The sequence below is a fragment of the Talpa occidentalis genome, unplaced genomic scaffold (assembly GCF_014898055.3).
Source record: "Talpa occidentalis isolate TD23 unplaced genomic scaffold, MPIMG_talOcc4v2.1 talOcc4.16, whole genome shotgun sequence".
NCBI lineage: Eukaryota > Metazoa > Chordata > Mammalia > Eulipotyphla > Talpidae > Talpa > Talpa occidentalis.
Window position 1 is genome coordinate 77,926,296 of NW_023601653.1, and position 19,389 is coordinate 77,945,684.

A 19,389-nucleotide genomic window follows, 5' to 3' on the forward strand; every position below is an offset into this window, starting at 1 on the left:
GGGGTGTTCTTTTTTTTTTTTTTTTTTTTTTTAAGGATTTATTTATTTATTTATGCATACAAAAGCTGGGATGTAGGCTAGAGGTGCCAGGGGGTGAGAGAATTCACCAGAGACAGAGTGGGGAGCAGAACTGGTAGACTGACTGAAATCCACTGCTGAGGGGAGCAGCGGGCAAGACAGGAGAGGTCTGCTGCACCATGGGGGCCACCTCCCTGGCCAGGGTTCGAACTTTTGCTGCAGTAGCTGCAGACTGCTTCATAGTGCTGACGCTTAACCCCTTGCGCCACCAGGGAGGCCCCAATAGGGGTGTTTTATCTAGAAAACATAGTAAAACTAACACTTTTAATACCTTGAATTGGTTTTGCACATTTCCTCCTAACAGCTTAGAGTCTGAAGCTAACACTTAATTTCATGGGTTTTTTTATGGTTGGTAATATGCATACCAATTTAATTTTCATTTTTTAAGATTTATTTATTTATACAAGAACTAGGGTACAGGTCAGAGGTGCGGGAGGGTGACAGAATTCACCAGAGACAGAGTGGGGAGCAGAACAGCAGATGGACCTAAGATACTGCTGAGGGGAGCAGTGGATGAGACAGGAGAGGTCTGCCACGCCTGTGGGTTTCTCCCTGGCCGGCCGGGAATCGAACCCAGCTGTAGAGGCTGCAGATAGCTTCACAGTGCGGCGCTCAACCCACTGCACCAACGGGGAGGCCCTGTATACCAATTTATTAATTTTATACTTAACACAGTCATTCAAATTCATGTCTCTGGTTGCAAAGAATCTGTGCTGACTCCAAAGAGGTTTCTCCTACACTTGGATCAAGTTAAAGCCCAACTTGTATTACCTCAAAACAGAGCACATTTGAAGTATTTTTGAATGTGGGCTGTTTGTATGCTTTTGGGGAAGGGGGACTGTATTAGAGGCCTGCCTGCCATGTTTTCACAGGCTGTTTGGGGGCTTGGTGCTGGACATCAAGCGGAAGGCCCCTTGGTACTGGAGCGACTACCGGGATGCACTCAGCTTGCAGTGTTTGGCCTCCTTTCTGTTCCTGTACTGTGCCTGCATGTCACCTGTCATCACCTTTGGGGGATTGCTCGGAGAAGCCACTGAGGGACGAATAGTAAGAACTCTAACCATTTCATTGTTCCCAAACAAGACTTCAAGTATTGGCAGCTTGGTCTGGCGGGGGGTGGAGGGGGTGGGGGGAGAATTCTGTATGCTGGGACTGAGGAGAATGGATGTTTTGTACTGAATTACAATGATATTTTGACTTCATATCAAGCAGCAACATAGTTTTCCCTTTAAAACAGACTGTCTTCTGCAAGAGTATCAATTCCAGTAGATTATGGCCAGTTGGATTGTTCATTGCCCCAAGGATGGAAAAATGTATGTTGATGTCATTTGAAAATAAGATTTAAGGTAACTCTGTATGGCAGCTTCTAGTTTGAATGGTATCATTGTGGTTTCCATAAATTTTTGAATACTGAACGGAGTCATGAAGAATAGGACTTAGTTGAGGAATCACGTGGATGTATTTGGGCACTGGAATTATCAAAGTGGTATCTGTTCACAGGAGTATTAGTGTGTATGCATCTTGTTACCTCAGTGACATGTCAGTGCACACACAAGAGCTAAGTCAGGGCAGACACAGTCCATGTGACCTACTAGAGCTGGGTCATAGACTTAGTGGTGGTTTTTTCCCTCCTCAGAGTGCGATCGAATCTTTGTTTGGTGCCTCCATGACCGGGATTGCTTATTCCTTATTTGCGGGACAAGCGCTTACCATCCTGGGAAGTACTGGGCCGGTGCTCGTGTTTGAAAAGATTTTGTTCAAATTCTGCAAGTAAGACATTTGGCTTTATGAAAACTGACTGGAGGTTGGTTATGGGCTGCTGGGGCTGACTGCCAGGCTTCTAGAGCAGCATATGCAGGACTGTGAGATGCCTGGTGGGGAACCTGGAGGAAGAACATTCAGCCTGTTGCCCTGTCCCAGGGAGTACTTACCACATCTAAAATCTCCAAGCTCTCAGAGTCTTTCAGAGCTTTCTTAATGTCCCTCAGCTATTCTTGATGTATCCTCCCCCATTTTGGGCACTTGTTTGTTTATTGAGGCTTAATTGACATATAACGTTTTACTGGTTTCAGGTGTAAGAATGTTTGTAATGATCTGATATTTGTATATATTGTGAAATGATCACAATAAGTCTGCATCTAAGTCTTGACTTTTTATCTTAAAAAAAATTCCCTATCTAACTCAAACTCCTCCCCTTCTATGGAAAGTCAGTATCTTTCAAATCAGCTTTTAGTTTTCTTATGTACCCCCTTCATATGCTGGCTGCTAGCAGTGGAGCGGGCTAAGCAGTTTGCCTACTTTTCTTATAGAATCTTTCATTCATTTTATCTGAAAAATAGGAGCATGTGAGATAAGGCCTAGCTCCCTTTTCTTATCTACAAGAATAAGATCTTAATTAATGGACAGTAATGGCAGGAGTGTGTGGGACAATTCCTTCTTTCTCCGCTGTCTGTGTCCTATGGCAGAAACCACCAGCGAAGCAGTTTTCTCACACCCTTTCCAAGGCAACATTTAAGAGTGAAGGGCAGTCAGAACAGAGATAAAGTGTTGTGGATATTAGGAAATAATCACATTGCTGACCCTGTGTCTCTTACTGCCATCCATTCTTGCTTTCTGATGACCTTTTGTCTTGTTTCAGAGACTACGCCCTTTCATACCTCTCGCTGCGAGCTTGTATCGGACTGTGGACTGCCTTCCTCTGTATTGTCCTTGTGGCAACTGATGCCAGTTCCCTTGTCTGCTACATTACCCGCTTCACTGAAGAAGCGTTTGCCTCACTGATTTGCATTATTTTCATCTATGAAGCAATAGAAAAGCTGATTCACCTGGCAGATACCTACCCTATCCACATGCACAGTCAGCTGGACCACCTTAGCCTGTATTAGTAAGTATGCTGCCTGCTTTTTTAAAAAATTGAACCAAGGGTCTGAGTTTAATGGTTGAGGTAGGGTCCCAGGCGCACTCCTCCTGTTAAGGAGGTTTCTTGGTCCTCTGGGAAACAAAGCTCAGATACGGATTGGAGAATTGGGGATTTACCCAGAGCAGAACAGTGAAAATTGATGATAGAGAAGATGGACTGTGGGTGAAACCCAGAGGTAACTTGAGAAATGCTTTCCACAGCTTATCTTTTGGTCGTTGGATTGAGACTAAAATAGGCTGCAAATGTGTCAGAGAGAAATCAAGTTAGTTTTGGGGGAAGAACTACTTTTTGCAAGAATTTGTGGGCCCCTGGATCATGTTATCAAGAAAGAGAGTACTTTTTCTCTAAAAGTGTATACAGGTTACTCTTAGGAATCATTACATAGAGATAGATTAATAATTCTAGATCCATGGATTTTTTACTCTGTATCCAAAAAATCTAGAGCTCTATTTACTTGTATGTATTGTAACTCAAAAGATTGTTTTCTTCATGTGCTCAATGTATTTGAATTGACTGGAAAAGAAATGGCATTTTCAGCCATCTAGCAGTCTTTTTTCTCTGGGATGGTCCTCTCCTAATTATGACTAAAGGCCTTCATCCTTTTGCTCTGCATATCAAGTTCCTTCCCTCCTAGCCATACAGTTCTGCTGTGGAGGGTCTGATTGTGTGAGGTGTTGCCTTCCCAAAATGTCATATATTTGTAATCATATAGTAGGTAACTTGTCGGATGTGCTTCACTTAAAAATATGCACTTAAGGGTCTTCTGTGTCTTTTCATGGCATGGTAACTCATTTCTTTTTAATGCTAAATAATATTTCATTGTCTGGATATACTACAGTACGTCAATTCACCTATGAAAGGACATCTTTGTTGCTTCCAAGTTTGGGATTTATTTTTTTTATATCTAAATGTGGGATTTTGTAGCTTTTTCTATACTTTTCATTTTCTTAATTTCCTCCAACTATTGTAATCTGTTGAGATGTTTTAGAACTTTTGTCATGCTATATTCTTAGAAGGCATACACATTAAATTCACGGGTGAAGCAAAGTTGGTAGGAATGGCCACATTAGGTGAGTATACTGAGTCAGATCAGGCATGCAGCATGTTGGACTGGGAGGTCTTATTGTGGCCAGTATAACAGGTCTGATCTGGCTGGCTTAGATGGAGAAGGAGGGCTGGGAAAACCAGGGTATTAGGGTATTACCAGGGATGATGCAATATCAGGAAGCGCTTGCATTACAATTCTAGAAGACTCTAATTTTTAGAGTTATAATATGACAGGGATCTAGGGGTCAAGATATCGAGGCATAGAGAAAGCTGTTGAGAGTTAAATGGGGTATCAGATCCTTCTTGCTATTGACATAGGTAGAGTCTAAGAGAAACTGAACAAGGATATTCCCAGGGCTAGTTATGGGCATAACAGATGCCAAGCTTGGTTGTCAGCACACTTTATCTGTGACCTGTATGCTAATTTGAATCTGTCCTTAGTAATGACTGACAGAAAAATCAGGCTGTGCTGGTCCTATAGATTGCTCTTAATCATTTGGACCAGTCCCAGGATCTGAAGTGAGCAAAGGGAAAAAAAGGCAGGCTCTGACGGAACCTGTGGCCCAGACATGGCTAAAAAAGTCATTCGATACTTACTTGACTACTTGACTGCTTTCCTCAGGAGCATTTTTTTTTCTTTTCCTTTCAGCTGCAGGTGTACTCTTCCAGAGCATCCAAACAATCACACCCTGCAGTACTGGAAGGACCACAGTATTGTGACCACAGAAGTCCACTGGGCTAACCTGACTGTTAGTGTAAGTCTGGGAGCTACCACATGCGCTAGCATTGTGACCACCAGGCTCAAGAGGGCTTCGAGGAGAAGCAGGGAAGCTCTGTGGCAAGCTCTGGCATTTATGAAAAAGAGCTTTTTATTATCCGTATTCTTTCATTTCCCCTTCGAAAGTTCTCTTGTTCATAAAGGGAAAAGAAAATTAATTCTTTATTCTCTTCCATGTGCACCCTCCCCAGTGACCCTGGGTATGGATATTTGGGGATGAAACCAGGCAGGGCAGGGGGGCAGATCCAGGTTCTGTAGGACAGGAAGAACATTAATGTCTGGAAATCCTCTGTATTAAAAAACCACACTCTTCCAGAACCTTCTGTTTGCTCTGGCTAGTTCTGGTTTCATCTTCTAAGGTTAAGACATTAAGTGGTCTGCCTGTCTGGAAGGGGCTTGTGCAAGGGAGAGCCCCATAACTTCATGGAGGCAATCGGATGCTCCTGAGAGCCAGGAAGCTAGTGCTTCCCAGCAGCTGTGGGATGGCACTGAGTGGTAAAATTGGAAGGAAACAGCTATTTATTCCCTCATGCCAACCTTTTATTACCCAGAATGCTTTTCCCCCTAGGAATGCCAAGAGATGCATGGAGAATTCATGGGATCTGCGTGTGGTCATCATGGACCTTATACTCCTGATGTACTCTTTTGGTCCTGTATTCTCTTCTTCACCACCTTCATTCTCTCAAGTACCTTAAAGACATTTAAGACAAGCCGCTATTTCCCAACCAGAGTAGGTAGCTTGCTTGTGTGTTTTTTTTGTGTTGAAATTCTAACAGCACAGAGCCTGTACTTAACTTCTATGCTGCTTACTGAGAAGATTGGCAGGTGGAGAGCTCCAAATGTCCAAATGTCCTGACGAGCCACCCTATGACATTTTCTTTTTCTAGTGTCAGGCTGCCTCTTTCATAGCTATGTGGTGTGGAATGAGGAGCTAATATTTAAAACGTTAAGAGTGCCAGGGGAGTTTCAGGTGGTGGTAGTATTCTCTAAAAACTACTAAGTTTCATATCCAGAATCTGTTTATTTTCATCTCCAGAATGCTGGTACATGTAGCCTGCAATAGCTGGAGCTAGATCCTGAATATAGTCATTGGGATGATTGCTTTGGATACTGAAGGGACCCTAACACCTGCTCCCAGGGATCATTCTGTGACAGTAATGTGACTGGTTTCATTGACTGCAGCAGCCAAAATGGTCTTGACCTGGTTTGCATGATTGAAGCCTCAGCAACCTTTCCCTGACAGAGATGGCGTTGTTTGTATTGTGACCAGTTTTGGGGGGGAGGGGCAGAATTAGACCCCAGGTATGGGATGACTAGGGGGTTCAATTCTTTGAAAAGGAGCCAAATCAGGAGAAAATGGTGATTTTCTGTAAGTGAGACACATTTGCAGAGCAAGATGTGTAGATGGGTAGGGGACTCAGTTGATTAAATCTTCAGCATACACACATACATAACTAAAGCACATTCTTAGACCTTAGGGAACCTGCAGAATAGTTAAAGGAGGCACATATTAAGTAAGTTCTGGGTCATTGTTTCTGGTTTGGACAAACCACTAATGAGTGGTAGTTGTGTGCTGACTACTTGCTCAGGACTGGGTTATATGCTATATGAGGAATGCAAAAGAAGTTTAAAACATGTTCTCTCCAATTCAATAGGAAGGAGAAAGCCACAAAATAGCCAGCTTGTTAGAAGACAATTGTAATTAGTTGGTGTCAATCTGGGATGTAAGTGCTGTAGGAACTGGGTGGAGAGAGGATCTCTGGGCTTCACAATGACCATGGTGGGCCTCATTGGTGGGGCCAGCTACACGATCAGAGAATCTATGTAACATTGACAGGGTACCTACAGAACCGGGGGAGGGGAGCTGGAAACTTCAGCTTTCAAAGGAAAGCAAAGTTAAGGTATTAGGGATATTGCATGTAGCTAAGACATATTTTTCTCTCTCTTAGAAGTTGAGATTAAGGCAGGCACTGGACCTTTTGGAGGTACTGTATTTTGTGTAGCTACAATAAACCCCAAACTGGGAAATCTTCTTAGGGACAAAATGGTGATAAGTGCAATGGGGAGAAGTAAAGCAGGAAAAGGGAATGCAGTAAATTCTGGGGTGGAGGGTGGTGACCAGTTTTAAGTAGGATCATCACAGATTTCATTAAAGTGGTATTTGAGTGAACATAAAGGAGGTAAAGGAGCTACCCAAGAAGTTACCTGCACGAAAAACATTTGCGTAGAGGAATGAGAAGTACAGATTCTGAGATGGGAGTGAATCTGGCATGTTTAAGAAACAATGAGGGGCCTCCCCGGTGGCACAGCTGTTGAGCGCTGGGTTGCGAAGCTGCCCGCGGCCTCTGCGGCGCCGGTTCGATCCCCGGCTGCTCCCCGGCCACCGGAGGAGGGTCCCGCATGGCGCGCAGACCTCTCCTGCCACCCGCTGCTCCCCTCAGCAGTGTACTTCGGTCCTTCTGCCTGCTCTGCTCCCCGCTCTGGCTCTGGTGAATTCTCTCACCCTCCCGCGCTTCTGATTGTACCCAGTGCTTGCATAAATAAATAAATAAATAATAAATAAATAAATCTTAAAAAAAAAAAAGAAACAATGAGGAAGTGTGTGTGCAGCGTGATCAAGTGGGAGATCATTAAGGAGCTGGGGTCTGAGACACTGGTGCCAGTACGTGAGGATTCATAGACCAAGAAGGCTTTCGGGTTTTTAACTCAGTGACGTGAGAAACTCTTTCAGGATGTTGGTAGAAGAATGGCATGATCCAACCTGTGTTTTGAATGATCTCACCAGTGACTTTACAGAAGGGCAGAAGCAAGGTTAAAAGGCTGCTGCACTTACCCAAACAGGGCTGGATGGTGGTTTAACCTGTGTAGGAGCAGTGAAGGTGGAGGGGAGGGCTTGAATTCTCATATGTTCTCAAGGTGGAGTAAGTGGGGCTTTCAGAGGTCTTAGATGTTGAATTTGTAGGAGAAGAGGGGTTGGTGCTGCTGCTGAGATTCTGGGCTGGTAGAAATAGACCTTGACTGATCTGAGAAAATCTTATCCCAAGTTCTCAGAGCTATTACCTAAACCTGGGGCTAAATGCTCTAATCAACATTCTTCCAAGATTGGGGTGGTTTAGATTAGAGTATGTCATCAGATTCATTTTTCCCTCATATCCACACTTTTTAGTTTCACATATAAATATCTTATTGTTTAAATATGCTTATAGTAATTCCACTATCAAATTAAAACACTTCTGAGGATTTTAAAGCCTCTTACAACACTGAATTCTTTTTTATTGTATGTAATCTGCTAACACGTTTTTTCTAATCCGTTCTTATGCCAGGTACGCTCCATGGTGAGTGACTTTGCTGTTTTCCTCACTATCTTCACAATGGTGATTATTGATTTTTTTATTGGCGTCCCATCACCAAAGCTTCAAGTTCCCAGTGTGTTCAAGGTAAACAAATCTCAGGGTGCTTGGTGCCCTCATATAGTTCCACTGAATCTAGTTCTGACTTAATTTGAAAGACCTTTGCATATTCTACTCATGCAGTCATTTATATCTGAATCTTGCTTCTTGTGCCTTATCATTCAAAAAAAAAGCAAGCTCTTGAGGCCTGAGTTCAAGTCAGAAAAGCAAAAGAATAGAAAAGTTAAGGCTGTTTAATGAATGTAAAGTATTATTTATTTTTCATTCCACTTATTTTTAATGTTAAGATGTATAACGATGGGATGTGCACATTTCCGTAAACATATACCAGAAAATGTGGAGACATGGGTCCCTGAGCAAAGTCTGGAGAACAGCACTTCCGCTGCGTGTTAACTGTTGAAGGGCACAAGGAGGGATGGAAAAGCTCTATGCAGGACTTAGCCTTTCCACTCAGGAAAGAAAGAAGCCAGCCAAGGGACCTCATGCAGAGTCCAGGGTTCTGCCAGATTAATCATGGCTTCTCTTCAACCTTATTTTGTGTGTGTTTGTATAACTCTCTATAATCTATAATATTTAAAAAAAAATACAAAAAATAAAATAAGTGACCAATATGTGGGTACTCAAAGTCTATTTCAGTTTGGGGACACTGAGTAGACAGAGAAGATGCTCAATTCCACAGATCCCACAGAGAGAAAACCTGGGCATACTCAGTGACTGGAGAGGAATCACAAGATGGCGGGAGAGACTGGGGAGGAAAAGGAAGGCAGGAATGAAGGTGCCATGTATGGTTGATCTTCTCATTCTCTTTCTCTCCCTGAAGTAGGCATAGTTAAAAATACCATTTTTCACATTGCCTGAAATTTTATTTTATTTTGTTAAATTTTCTGAAATGCCACCAGTTAGAAATTCATGGATTAAAAAACACCCTCTTTAAAAATATACCTCTGAGAATATGTCATTCTCACCTTTGTGTAAGTGAGCACAGCACAGTCAACTTTTCTCTCTAGTCCTGAGGCCAGCCCTAGAGGAGCACTGGATTAAGTGTAAAAATAAGTAATTGGGAATATTAAGCAGCCCTTGGGAAGGCTTCCTAATGGGTAGGCTTAAGAAGGCACCAAATTTCTGGGAAATCTGAGAAAAGGGCCCCTGAGAAGTGAGAGAAAGATGAGACAGGAAAATGAGAGAATGTCAGAGAAAATGTTGGTTATTGGCAGGCTTCAATCTCAGGGAGCAGAGAAACAAATTTCTTCTTTCTTCCCTTCGCTGTTATACTACACGGAACCCAGTGACCAAGACCAAGCTGAAGACTACTGCTATTACTACTGGGTTAAGGTTCGCTGAAGTTTAATAAGTTTTTGTTTTAGCCTGAGGATTTAACTACCACTTAGAGCACTATTACTAAGGAAACAGATTTTATCAACTTTCAGAAACTAATTTTTTCATATTTTGATACTTGGTGATGTTATCGAAGCATTTGAATCCTAGAGTCATGACCAGTATGGAACCAAACTTTGAATGTAATGAACTTTGCTTTGTTCTTTGAATTTGGGTCAATTTTGGGCGGTTTGTATTCCTGGCCTTTTACCCTCTAGCGCTACTTGCCAAACACAGTGAACTCCTCTTCCCCAGAGTATCCTGGGATGGAGAGGTGGGGGGAGTAGGGGCTGGAGAATCTGGGAAAGTTTACCTATGTCATCAACATCCCAGTAAGATTTTTGAATAGCGGGGCTTCCCTGGTAGCCTAGGGGTTAAGTTTCAGTGCTAACAATGCTACAGCCTGAGTTCGATCCCAGTCAGGGAGCTAACCCATATATGGGTCAGCAGACCTCTCCTGCCTCGCCTGCAGCTCCCCTCAGCAGTGTATTTCAGTAGATCCACCTGTTCTGCTCCTACTCTGTCTCTGGTGAATACTCTCGAGTCTCCCCGCCCTGCCCTCCCACACCTCTGGCCTATACCGCAGTTCTTCTATGCAATAAATAAAAAGATTTTGAATAGCAGTCTTATGGAACACTGGAGAGGGTTCGAGGTCAAATTCAGCAGTCTTGAGGTTCTCTTTCAAGTCTCTGGAGCCTAGGCCCCTGTTTAACTGCTGAAGGGAGAAGGCCCCGGGACTAATCCAACCTAAGTCCATGAGATTCCATGCAACTGGCTCTATTTTGCCTTTATTTTTTTATTTTTCTTAAAGATTTACCTGTTTATGCATACAAGAGCTGGGGCACAGGCCAGAGATGCAGGGGGTGAGAGGATCCACCAGACAGAGTGGGGAAGAGAACAGACAGACTGACTGAAATCCACTGCTGAGGGGAGCAGCGGGAGAGACAGGAGAGGTCTGCTGTGCCACGTGGATTTCTCCCTGGCCAGGTGGGGATTGAACTCATGCTGCAGAGGCTGTGGATTGCTTCATAGTGTGGTGCTTAACTCCTTGTGCCACCAGGGAGGCCCTATTTTGCCTTTATTTGTGCTCTGGACATATATTGGTTTCTAAAGGGAGCAGTTAGGTAGATAATCACTTATTTGCATTTGTCTTTGGAAGTCATTAAATTCTTTTTTTTTTTTTTTTTTAAAGATTTATTTATTTATTTATTTATTCATTTATTTATTTATACAAGCATTGGGTACAGTCAGAAGCGCGGGAGGGTGAGAGAATTCACCAGAGCCAGAGCGGGGAGCAGAGCAGGCAGAAGGACCGAAGTACGCTGCTGAGGGGAGCAGCGGGCGGCAGGAGAGGTCTGCGCGCCATGTGGGACCCTCCTCCGGTGGCCGGTGGCCGGGGAGCAGCCGGGGATCGAACTGGCGCTGCAGAGGCCGCGGGCAGCTTCGTAACCCAGCGCTCAACCGCTGCGCCACCGGGGAGGCCCCTACGGAAGTCATTAAATTCTTGACAAAAAATTTTTAACAACAGATTTTGTTGTTAATTATATTTTACTTGGACTAATGTTGAATAAAGTTGCTTTTTCTGTACACGGGTGTGGCAAGCATGGAAAAGAAATGAAAATTTAATGAATATTCCATAGGAATTTGGTAATTGAAGAGTGGATCTTTCAAAGGAGACTTGGAACAAGGTCACAGGCTTTCTAAGGAGTTGCTGTATTTCGTGCTTTTTTGTTTTTAAGGTTAATCATTCAAGAATAAAAAGAAATGTGGATACTGTGATTCAGTTTGATGTTTTGTACTGACTGTAATTAATTAAAAATACAAAAATAAAACATTTTTTTTTCCTCAGCCAACACGGGATGATCGAGGGTGGATTATTAGTCCCATTGGCCCCAACCCCTGGTGGACTGTGATAGCAGCAATCATCCCAGCTCTTCTTTGTACTATCTTAATATTCATGGACCAGCAGATCACAGCTGTCATCATTAATAGGAAGGAACACAAGCTCAAGGTAACAAGAAGTTCTGACCTAGAAGTACTAATGGCAGCCTCTTAGATTTTTTGACTTAGGGTAAACCCATTTAGACCAGGAACTGTAGAACCGGGATAAAAGCAGTCATGAAGTGAGTTTGTAATGGACTTCCAGGGGCTTCAGTCCCCTCTCCCCCCCATTAATGACAGAGATTGATTTGAATGTGAAATTAGAGGGGCGCTTGATGGTGTGATGCAAAAGCAGCTTGAATTCCAGTACTCTCCTCTCACACCTGTGGACGTATGGGCAGAGCTGGCGGCCCCTGCACAGTCTCATTCTCTAGGTTTGGTTTATTTTCCTGAAATTCAGGTCAGGGCTTGGGCACTGTTTTCCAGAGAGAGGTGTTCTCCTGTTCGTGTCCATTACAGGGGTTTCCAGCTTCAGCCTTGAGTCCAAGGATCTGAGGGAGGCAGAGTTCATCAGAGTTCATTCCAGGACATTTATTTGTGAGAGGTTTTGTGCTTTCATTTCCATTCTTTCCTTACATAAAGTTTCATCATCCACATTTAGTAACAATCTGGGGTGGTTTATAGGAATTTAATAAAGACACGCATCTCCAGCTCCTGTGGTGTCTTCCATCTTGAGTTGGTTAAGATGTGGTTTGGTTTCTGGTTACTCTGTCAGGCAGGATGAATCTTTGGAAAACTCAGGGTGAGATCTGGGGTCACTTGAATATTGGGCTATTAGAGCAGGTTAAGGTTCATTTTTCTTTCTGGTCCTCTCCAAACCAGGGATTGGAAGACTCTTCTGAGATCCATGGAGCTCTTCCTCTTTATCCATACTTTCCCTCTGACTTTGGGCCTAAGACTCAGCTCATTGTTCTATGCCCCGCTACAGCCAGCCCTCTGATGGTGACGGAGACTCTGTTTCCCCACAGAAAGGTTGTGGCTACCACCTGGACCTGTTGATGGTAGCCATCATGCTGGGTGTCTGCTCCATCATGGGCCTGCCCTGGTTTGTGGCTGCAACTGTCCTGTCCATCACACATGTGAACAGCCTCAAGCTGGAATCTGAGTGCTCTGCTCCTGGAGAACAGCCCAAGTTCTTGGGTATTCGAGAGCAGAGAGTAACAGGTCTTATGATCTTTGTGCTGATGGGCTGCTCAGTCTTCATGACCACTATACTAAAGGTAACCATTCATTTACTCACTGGGAAAATATGAATGTCTGATTTGTGCCAGGAACCCTATACTGTAGGTGCTGGGATTATAGTGGTATGCCAAGCAGATATACATGTAAATATTTTCCCTAAAAGAGCTTATTCTAGCAGGGTAAGACAGATAATATATAGTTATGAAAGTTAAGAAATTATCATGATAGTTACAGAATATGAGAAGTGATAAAAACTGCATCTCAAGGTATTATTATCTCAACTATATGCTCAAAGTGCTATAGAAAATTAAGGGAATGCTGTTTAGTTAGTGTGGTCATAGAAGGTCTCTGAGGAAATGGTATGTAAAGTGGGATGAAGTTGGCCTTGTCATGAATGGTAGGCAGTGGTGTAAGCAGATGGGGGAAAAGCAGTCCAGTCAAACGCTGGGGTGGGAAAGAGTGATGTGTACTCTGGGGACTATTGGGACCAAGGATGTTGAGTCACAGCAAGAACACAAGGAAGTGAGGATAAAGAGTGTGCGGGGCCAGTGCAGTCAGTGCTTAAGGTAACCTCTGAAGGGCTTTAATGGGAGGGTGACATAATCCACATAGTGTTTTTAAAAGATCACTGTGACTGATACCTAGAGATAAATTTTAAGGGTTGGGGAAAAATAGAAACAGAGACCAGTGAGGCACTTTCAGGTGAGTGATGATGGTGTCTTAGAAAAGGACATTGGTAGTAAGGACGGGTAAGAGGCATGACTTGTATGTATTTGGTGACAGATCCAAAGATCTTGGTGGCTGACTGTGTGATAGAATGGGGTGAGGAAAAAAGTCAACATACTGCTACTTGACCTTCTGGGTAGAGGTTAATGGTATTTATTAAGAGGGAGAAGACTGAGGAGAAAGTGGTTTTGTAAGGGTTGAGGATGTGGTCAGATTTTGGGGTAGGTATCTGGAAGGCAAATAAAGAGCCTAGAAGAGGGTCCTGGACTAAAAATACAAGTTTGGGAGTCAAAAACACATAGTTATTCCCTCTCTGCTAAGATACCTCCTCACTCCTCCCCTCAAGTCTCTGGTTAGTAAAAAAGAAAACTTACTCCGTGTTAAAAAATATACCAAAGCCCTGAGAAGGTGATTGTGTGATTACAAAATATTTAAAAGTTATTAATTCTATAAAAGTAAGGGGTGTGTATGTGTGTGTTGTGTGTCTGCCCATGCCTATGTGGGAGGAAGAGTCAGCAGACAGGTAAAATGAGGGGCCTATAATTTAACCAGGACTGTATTACACTTATGTGTAATGTTTTAATTTCAGAACAAAATAATTTTTATCGTTGTCAGCTTTTGCTTTTGCTTCTACTTCTCAACCATGTAAAGGCAGCAGAAACTAATGCAACATGTATGCAGTGACTTTTGAGAATTTAAAGGTTTGACTGTGCATATTATGATATCAAATTTAATTTCTGGTCTTTCTGCCCTTTTCTCTCCAGTTTATCCCAATGCCAGTGCTCTATGGAGTTTTCCTCTACATGGGAGTCTCTTCACTGCAGGGAATTCAGGTATTGTATGGTTCAGTCAGGGCAAGTCTTTTCTCTGCGAGCTCACTTATCCCAACCAGGGCAACACAGATCCTTAAGGAAGTGCAAACCAGTTCTGGAGAAACTGTGTTCTAGTCTTACCAGTTATTTTAGACATTTCTTTAGACAACTGTCAGAATACAGTCATGTTGGCTTAAAGGTTCAGAGACTTCTAGGGTGATCTGGCTTGATGTCCAGTTCCAGTCATTCATTAGTTATTCAGCACTTGTTAGGCAGGTATTAAGCACTAGGTGCTCAGCAGGTGTTACTAAACTTAGATCTGAAATGTTGATCAAGAACCAAACTTACTTCCACACAGGGCAAGTGCTATTTTTAGTGCCCGGCTCAAGTGAGAAAGTGTCAAACTTAGGATACATTGGTTGAAGAGGTTGAGTTGTAGGGACTGTTTCAGGTGAGCAGGTGCTACTTCTGTCATATTCTGCCTTTTCCCATCCTCCGGCTCATTTCCTCCGAGTCCTTTGTACAGAGGAAATCAGGAGCTTGTCACCAACAGCTCAGGTGTCTCAGATTCTATAACTTCTATTAGTGCTAGTCTCTATTTTTGTGCAATGTCTAGTGGTCATTTCTTGTACACTCAGTTCTAATGTGACCTTGGAGGGGTCATTTAATCACTTTGGGTCTGTTTTTCTCTTTATAATATAATGATGACCATATTTTCTATATCCAGAGTATGAGTTTTCATTTTATCTTTTTACTACAATCAATGAAAAGTTCCAAACTCCACAAAGTACAAGAGATTTGGTTTTGATAATAAGCAGAAAGATGCAGTTGGCTTATTTTGTTTCCAACTCTCCCTGAGAAAGATCTCTCTCTGGAGCCAGTGTAGGAAAGGAGGAAGAAATTTGAATCTATAACTAGAAAAGATGGATTCAGAGTGTGACTCTGTCACTTACCCGCCTTGGCCAAATTACCTGTTCTCTCAGACCCACCCGCTCCTGTCCAGTGGAAGTGATACTCCCTGCCTCTTGGAGTAGGTGACACAAGAAACGTAAATGGACTTAGCAAGGCTCTGACGCAGAGGAACCTCCTGAAAATAAATGCCTGTTCCCTCCTTTTAGTTCTTTGATCGGCTGAAGCTCTTTGGGATGCCTGCAAAACACCAGCCAGACTTTATCTACCTTCGGCACGTGCCGCTGCGCAAAGTGCATCTCTTCACCCTCATCCAGCTAACCTGCCTTGTCCTGCTCTGGGTCATCAAGGCATCTCCAGCTGCCATTGTCTTTCCAATGATGGTGAGTTGTCAAAAAATCATTATTATTTATTCTTGAAAATTGTGATAAAATATATATAACATAACATTTACCATTTTAATCATTTTAAGCGTACAATTCAGTGACATCAGGTAGATTCACATTGTTGTGCAGCCATAATCACCATCCATCTCTAGAACATTTTTCATCTTGCACAACTGAAACTCTGTACCCACGGAACAAAAACTTGCCATCCCCTCCTTCCTGTTGCCCCCAGAAACCACCATTCTTTGCTGTCCTCTGTGAATTTAACTCTTCTAAGTTCCTCATGTTAGTGGAATCATGTGGTATTTGTTCTTTTGTGACTGGCTTATTAGCCCAACATCTTTCAAGTTTGCCCACGTTACAGTGTAGGTCAGAATTTCCTTTTTTTTTTTTTTAATTAATTTATTAATTTATTTATTTTTTTAATAGAGGCATGTTTTCTTTCTTTCTTTCTTTCTTTGTTTGTTTTGTTTATACATGCACTGGGTACAGTCAGAAGCGCGGGAGGGTGAGAGAATTCACCAGAGCCAGAGCGGGGAGCAGAGCAGGCAGAAGGACCGAAGTACACTGCTGAGGGGAGCAGCGGGCGGCAGGAGAGGTCTGCGCGCCATGCGGGACCCTCCTCCGGTGGCTGGGAAGCAGCCGGGGATCGAACCGGCGCCGCAGAGGCCGCGGGCAGCTTCGCAACCCAGCGCTCAACCGCTGCGCCACCGGGGAGGCCCAGAATTTCCTTTTTTTATGGCTGAATAACTTCCATTGTATGGGGAGTTCACGTTTTGTTTACACATTCCCCTCCTTCCCTCTCTCTCCCTCTTTCTCTCCTTCCCTCCCTTCCTTCTTGAATGTGATGTGGAGAAAATTCATGTTTTTCCAATAATTTGCATATTACTTCAAAGCAGTATAGTTTCACTTTGGAATTTATTGCAATCAGAAGTATCTAAAGTGGTGAAATGCACTGAGTTAAGCCACTAGGAAGAGGGAAGGATGTTGGTCTAGCACCTCTGGTGGAAATGGTATTACCTGCCTTTCAGAGTAGTAAATGACCAGGGCATCCTTACCACCTTTCTAACTGAGGCAGCTTCAGAAGGAGACTAGGGAAGCTGAACTGTGTGTGGTGTGTGACATGTGACAAGCAGTTTCCTAAAATTAGGGTGATGATGGAATTGCTGCCACCTGACTGCCTCACTGTTAGCTTCTTTCTGGCTCATTCTGTGTCCTGAGGATGCGAGAATTCAGTGGCTGTTTGAAAGCAATCCAAATGGTGGGTCTCAAGAGAGAGAAGGCAATGAGGGTAGTGTTAGGTACTACTGACTTACTGGGGGAATATTCAAGGATGAGGAACCTGGAGTTGGGGGTTCTCTTTTCCTAATCTTCTAGATGTACATCTTCTTGATGGGTTTCTCAATTTTTTCAGAATATATTTTGAGTCCTGCTTTTGGGCGTTACACTCATGGGTTGAGTGTTTGGCTAAAGAACTAGTAGATTCCTGACAACTCTTCTAAGGGATACTGTCAGTTTTGGATTTATTGGGAAAAATAGTCATTGAAATTAGGGGGAAATGTAATAAGCCTGATTGGCCTCATTCCTTGTGCAGCAACCAGATATTGCTGGTGAACACCACTCAATTCAGGCAGGTCATCCTGGGCTCTTGGTTTCTCTGGCTAAAATGGCCCTTATAGAAAGAAAGCCTCTTACTTGTAGGATTGTTATGATGATAGGTAAATAAAATAATGTATATAAAACACCTCAGTATCTAGTATAAATAGGGCATTTATCAAAAGGCAGCTACTATGAATTGAACTGTCCTAGTCTGCTATGAAAATAAGACTTTACTTTTAATTCCAAAAAAAGAACTTAGCTTCTTTAATTCATTTTTCTTCTTATTTTTCTTCAGGTTTTGGCCTTGGTCTTTGTCAGGAAAGTCATGGATCTCTGTTTCTCTAAGCGAGAACTGAGCTGGTTGGATGATCTCATGCCTGAAAGCAAAAAGAAGAAGTTGGATGATGCAAAAAAGAAGGCCAAGGAGGAAGAGGTCATAATTCTTATACCAGTCTTATACTCGGGGGCAGCCTCAAATCACAAAACATAGGAAAATCCACATGGAAAGTCAGCGTGTCTGGCATCCCAAGAGTAACATGCAGAAGCTGGGAAGGTCACTCCAAAGAGATTCTCAGCTGAGAATGGATTAAGGATTTCTTCTCTTTATCTGTCCTTCATGCTCAGATTTGATAACCAGTTGATTTTTTTTCTTTATCTGTTTGCAGCCTAGTTACAAAGTTCATACTTAGAATATGAACATAGAATCTTGCCTTACTATCAAAAAATCTAACGGCTCATGTTCTTCCAAAAGATCTGATTTGTTAAGCATGTAAGAGGTATTATTTTTTGAGAATATTTGTTATAAACTTAATTGTAGATGGTGCTGTGCTGGGCACCATGCAAAAGCAACTTGTATAGGACTTTCTCCGCCTTATTTCCTTCTGTCCACACAGTAGAGCCGCAGTCAGTGGCCTGTAGGTACAAAAAATGGATGTGTAGCAAAATGAAGATACCATACCTAGAAATGAATGAACTAGAACTTTTTTATCTTAGAGCTGCAAGTATGTATCCTTTGACTACCTTCATCCAGTTGCTCCAACCCTCAGCCCCGCCCCCCTCCCCAACTGCCAATCTGTTCTCTGTTCCTATGAGCTTGACTTTTTGTTTTGTCGTTTTTTGTTTTTTTTTTTTTTTCCGATTCCACATGTAAGTGTGAATATAGGATTTGTCTTTCTTTATCTGACTTCTTTCACTTAGCATAATGCCATCCAAGCCCATCTTTGTTGTTGAAACTGGCAGGATTTCCTTTGTTTTTAAAGATTTATTTATTTGTGCATACAAGAGCTGGGGTGTAGGCCAGAGACAGAGACAGAGAGGGGAGCAGAGCAGGCAGGTCTACTGAAATACACTGCTGAGGGGAGCAGCGGGCAAGACAGGAGAGGTCTGCTGTGCCACATGGGTCAGCTCCCTGGCCGGGGTTTGAACTCGTGCTGCAGTGGCTGGCGATAGCTTGTTAGTGCTGATACTTTAACCCCTGTGACACGAGAGAGGTCCGTTTATTTTATTTTCAATATGTTATTCCACTTCGGTTTTTCTCTTATAAAAACATAGCATTAAAATGTTTCTTTGTCTATAGTAATATAGACTTGTATGTTTCCTTGTCTATAGTAATATTATCTCATATTTAATATAAACACCCTTTAAGGCTTATAATTGTTTTAAGTTTTATTATTAAATTCTACTTTAAACTTCTTTCTGTGTAATTTCCCCCTTTATTTCCTTTGTTTTTATTTAATAATAATAGAGTTAGTATTTTTTCTTTTTATGGAGGTAACATTACTTTACAACATTGTACAGGTCTCAGGTATATAGTTCCTTGCTTCAGCAACTGTGTATTTCATATGTCACCCACCACCAAATGTCCAGTCACCATCTGCCACCAAGACATTCCTTCCATCTCTTCCCCTCTGGTAACCACCATTCTCTGTCAGAGCTAAGGGTTTGTTTTGCTTTATTTGTTCAGTTAGTTTTTTTCCTTTATATTCCACAATTGAGTGAAATCATATAGTATCTGTCTTTCTCCTTCTGACTTATTTTGCTTAGCATAATTCCCTCAAGTTCTATCCATGTTGTGGCAAATGGCAACATTCATCTCTTTTTAATGGCTGAATAATATTCCATTGTGTATATTTATACCACCACTTTGACAAATGAACAATAGGCACTTGGGTTGTTTCCTCCTGGATTCTTGGCTATTGTAAACAGTGCTGCAGTGAACATAGGGTGC

The 19,389-nt window shown here is 42.5% G+C and overlaps 1 protein-coding gene across 3 annotated transcripts in view; it reads left to right on the plus strand.

Annotated features, from left to right (window-relative positions):
• Nucleotides 1–19,389, plus strand: part of SLC4A8 (solute carrier family 4 member 8) — a 62,564-nt gene that overhangs the window by 33,941 nt on the left and 9,234 nt on the right. For all 3 annotated transcript variants that reach the window (XM_054696629.1, XM_037514768.2, XM_054696630.1), the window contains exons 12-22: nucleotides 951–1,125; nucleotides 1,715–1,848; nucleotides 2,717–2,962; nucleotides 4,695–4,800; nucleotides 5,392–5,553; nucleotides 8,147–8,260; nucleotides 11,457–11,618; nucleotides 12,517–12,768; nucleotides 14,221–14,289; nucleotides 15,387–15,560; nucleotides 17,458–17,595. In XM_054696629.1, coding sequence (XP_054552604.1) covers nucleotides 951–1,125; nucleotides 1,715–1,848; nucleotides 2,717–2,962; nucleotides 4,695–4,800; nucleotides 5,392–5,553; nucleotides 8,147–8,260; nucleotides 11,457–11,618; nucleotides 12,517–12,768; nucleotides 14,221–14,289; nucleotides 15,387–15,560; nucleotides 17,458–17,595 — 1,732 coding nt within the window. The remainder of the gene's footprint in view (nucleotides 1–950; nucleotides 1,126–1,714; nucleotides 1,849–2,716; nucleotides 2,963–4,694; nucleotides 4,801–5,391; nucleotides 5,554–8,146; nucleotides 8,261–11,456; nucleotides 11,619–12,516; nucleotides 12,769–14,220; nucleotides 14,290–15,386; nucleotides 15,561–17,457; nucleotides 17,596–19,389) is intronic.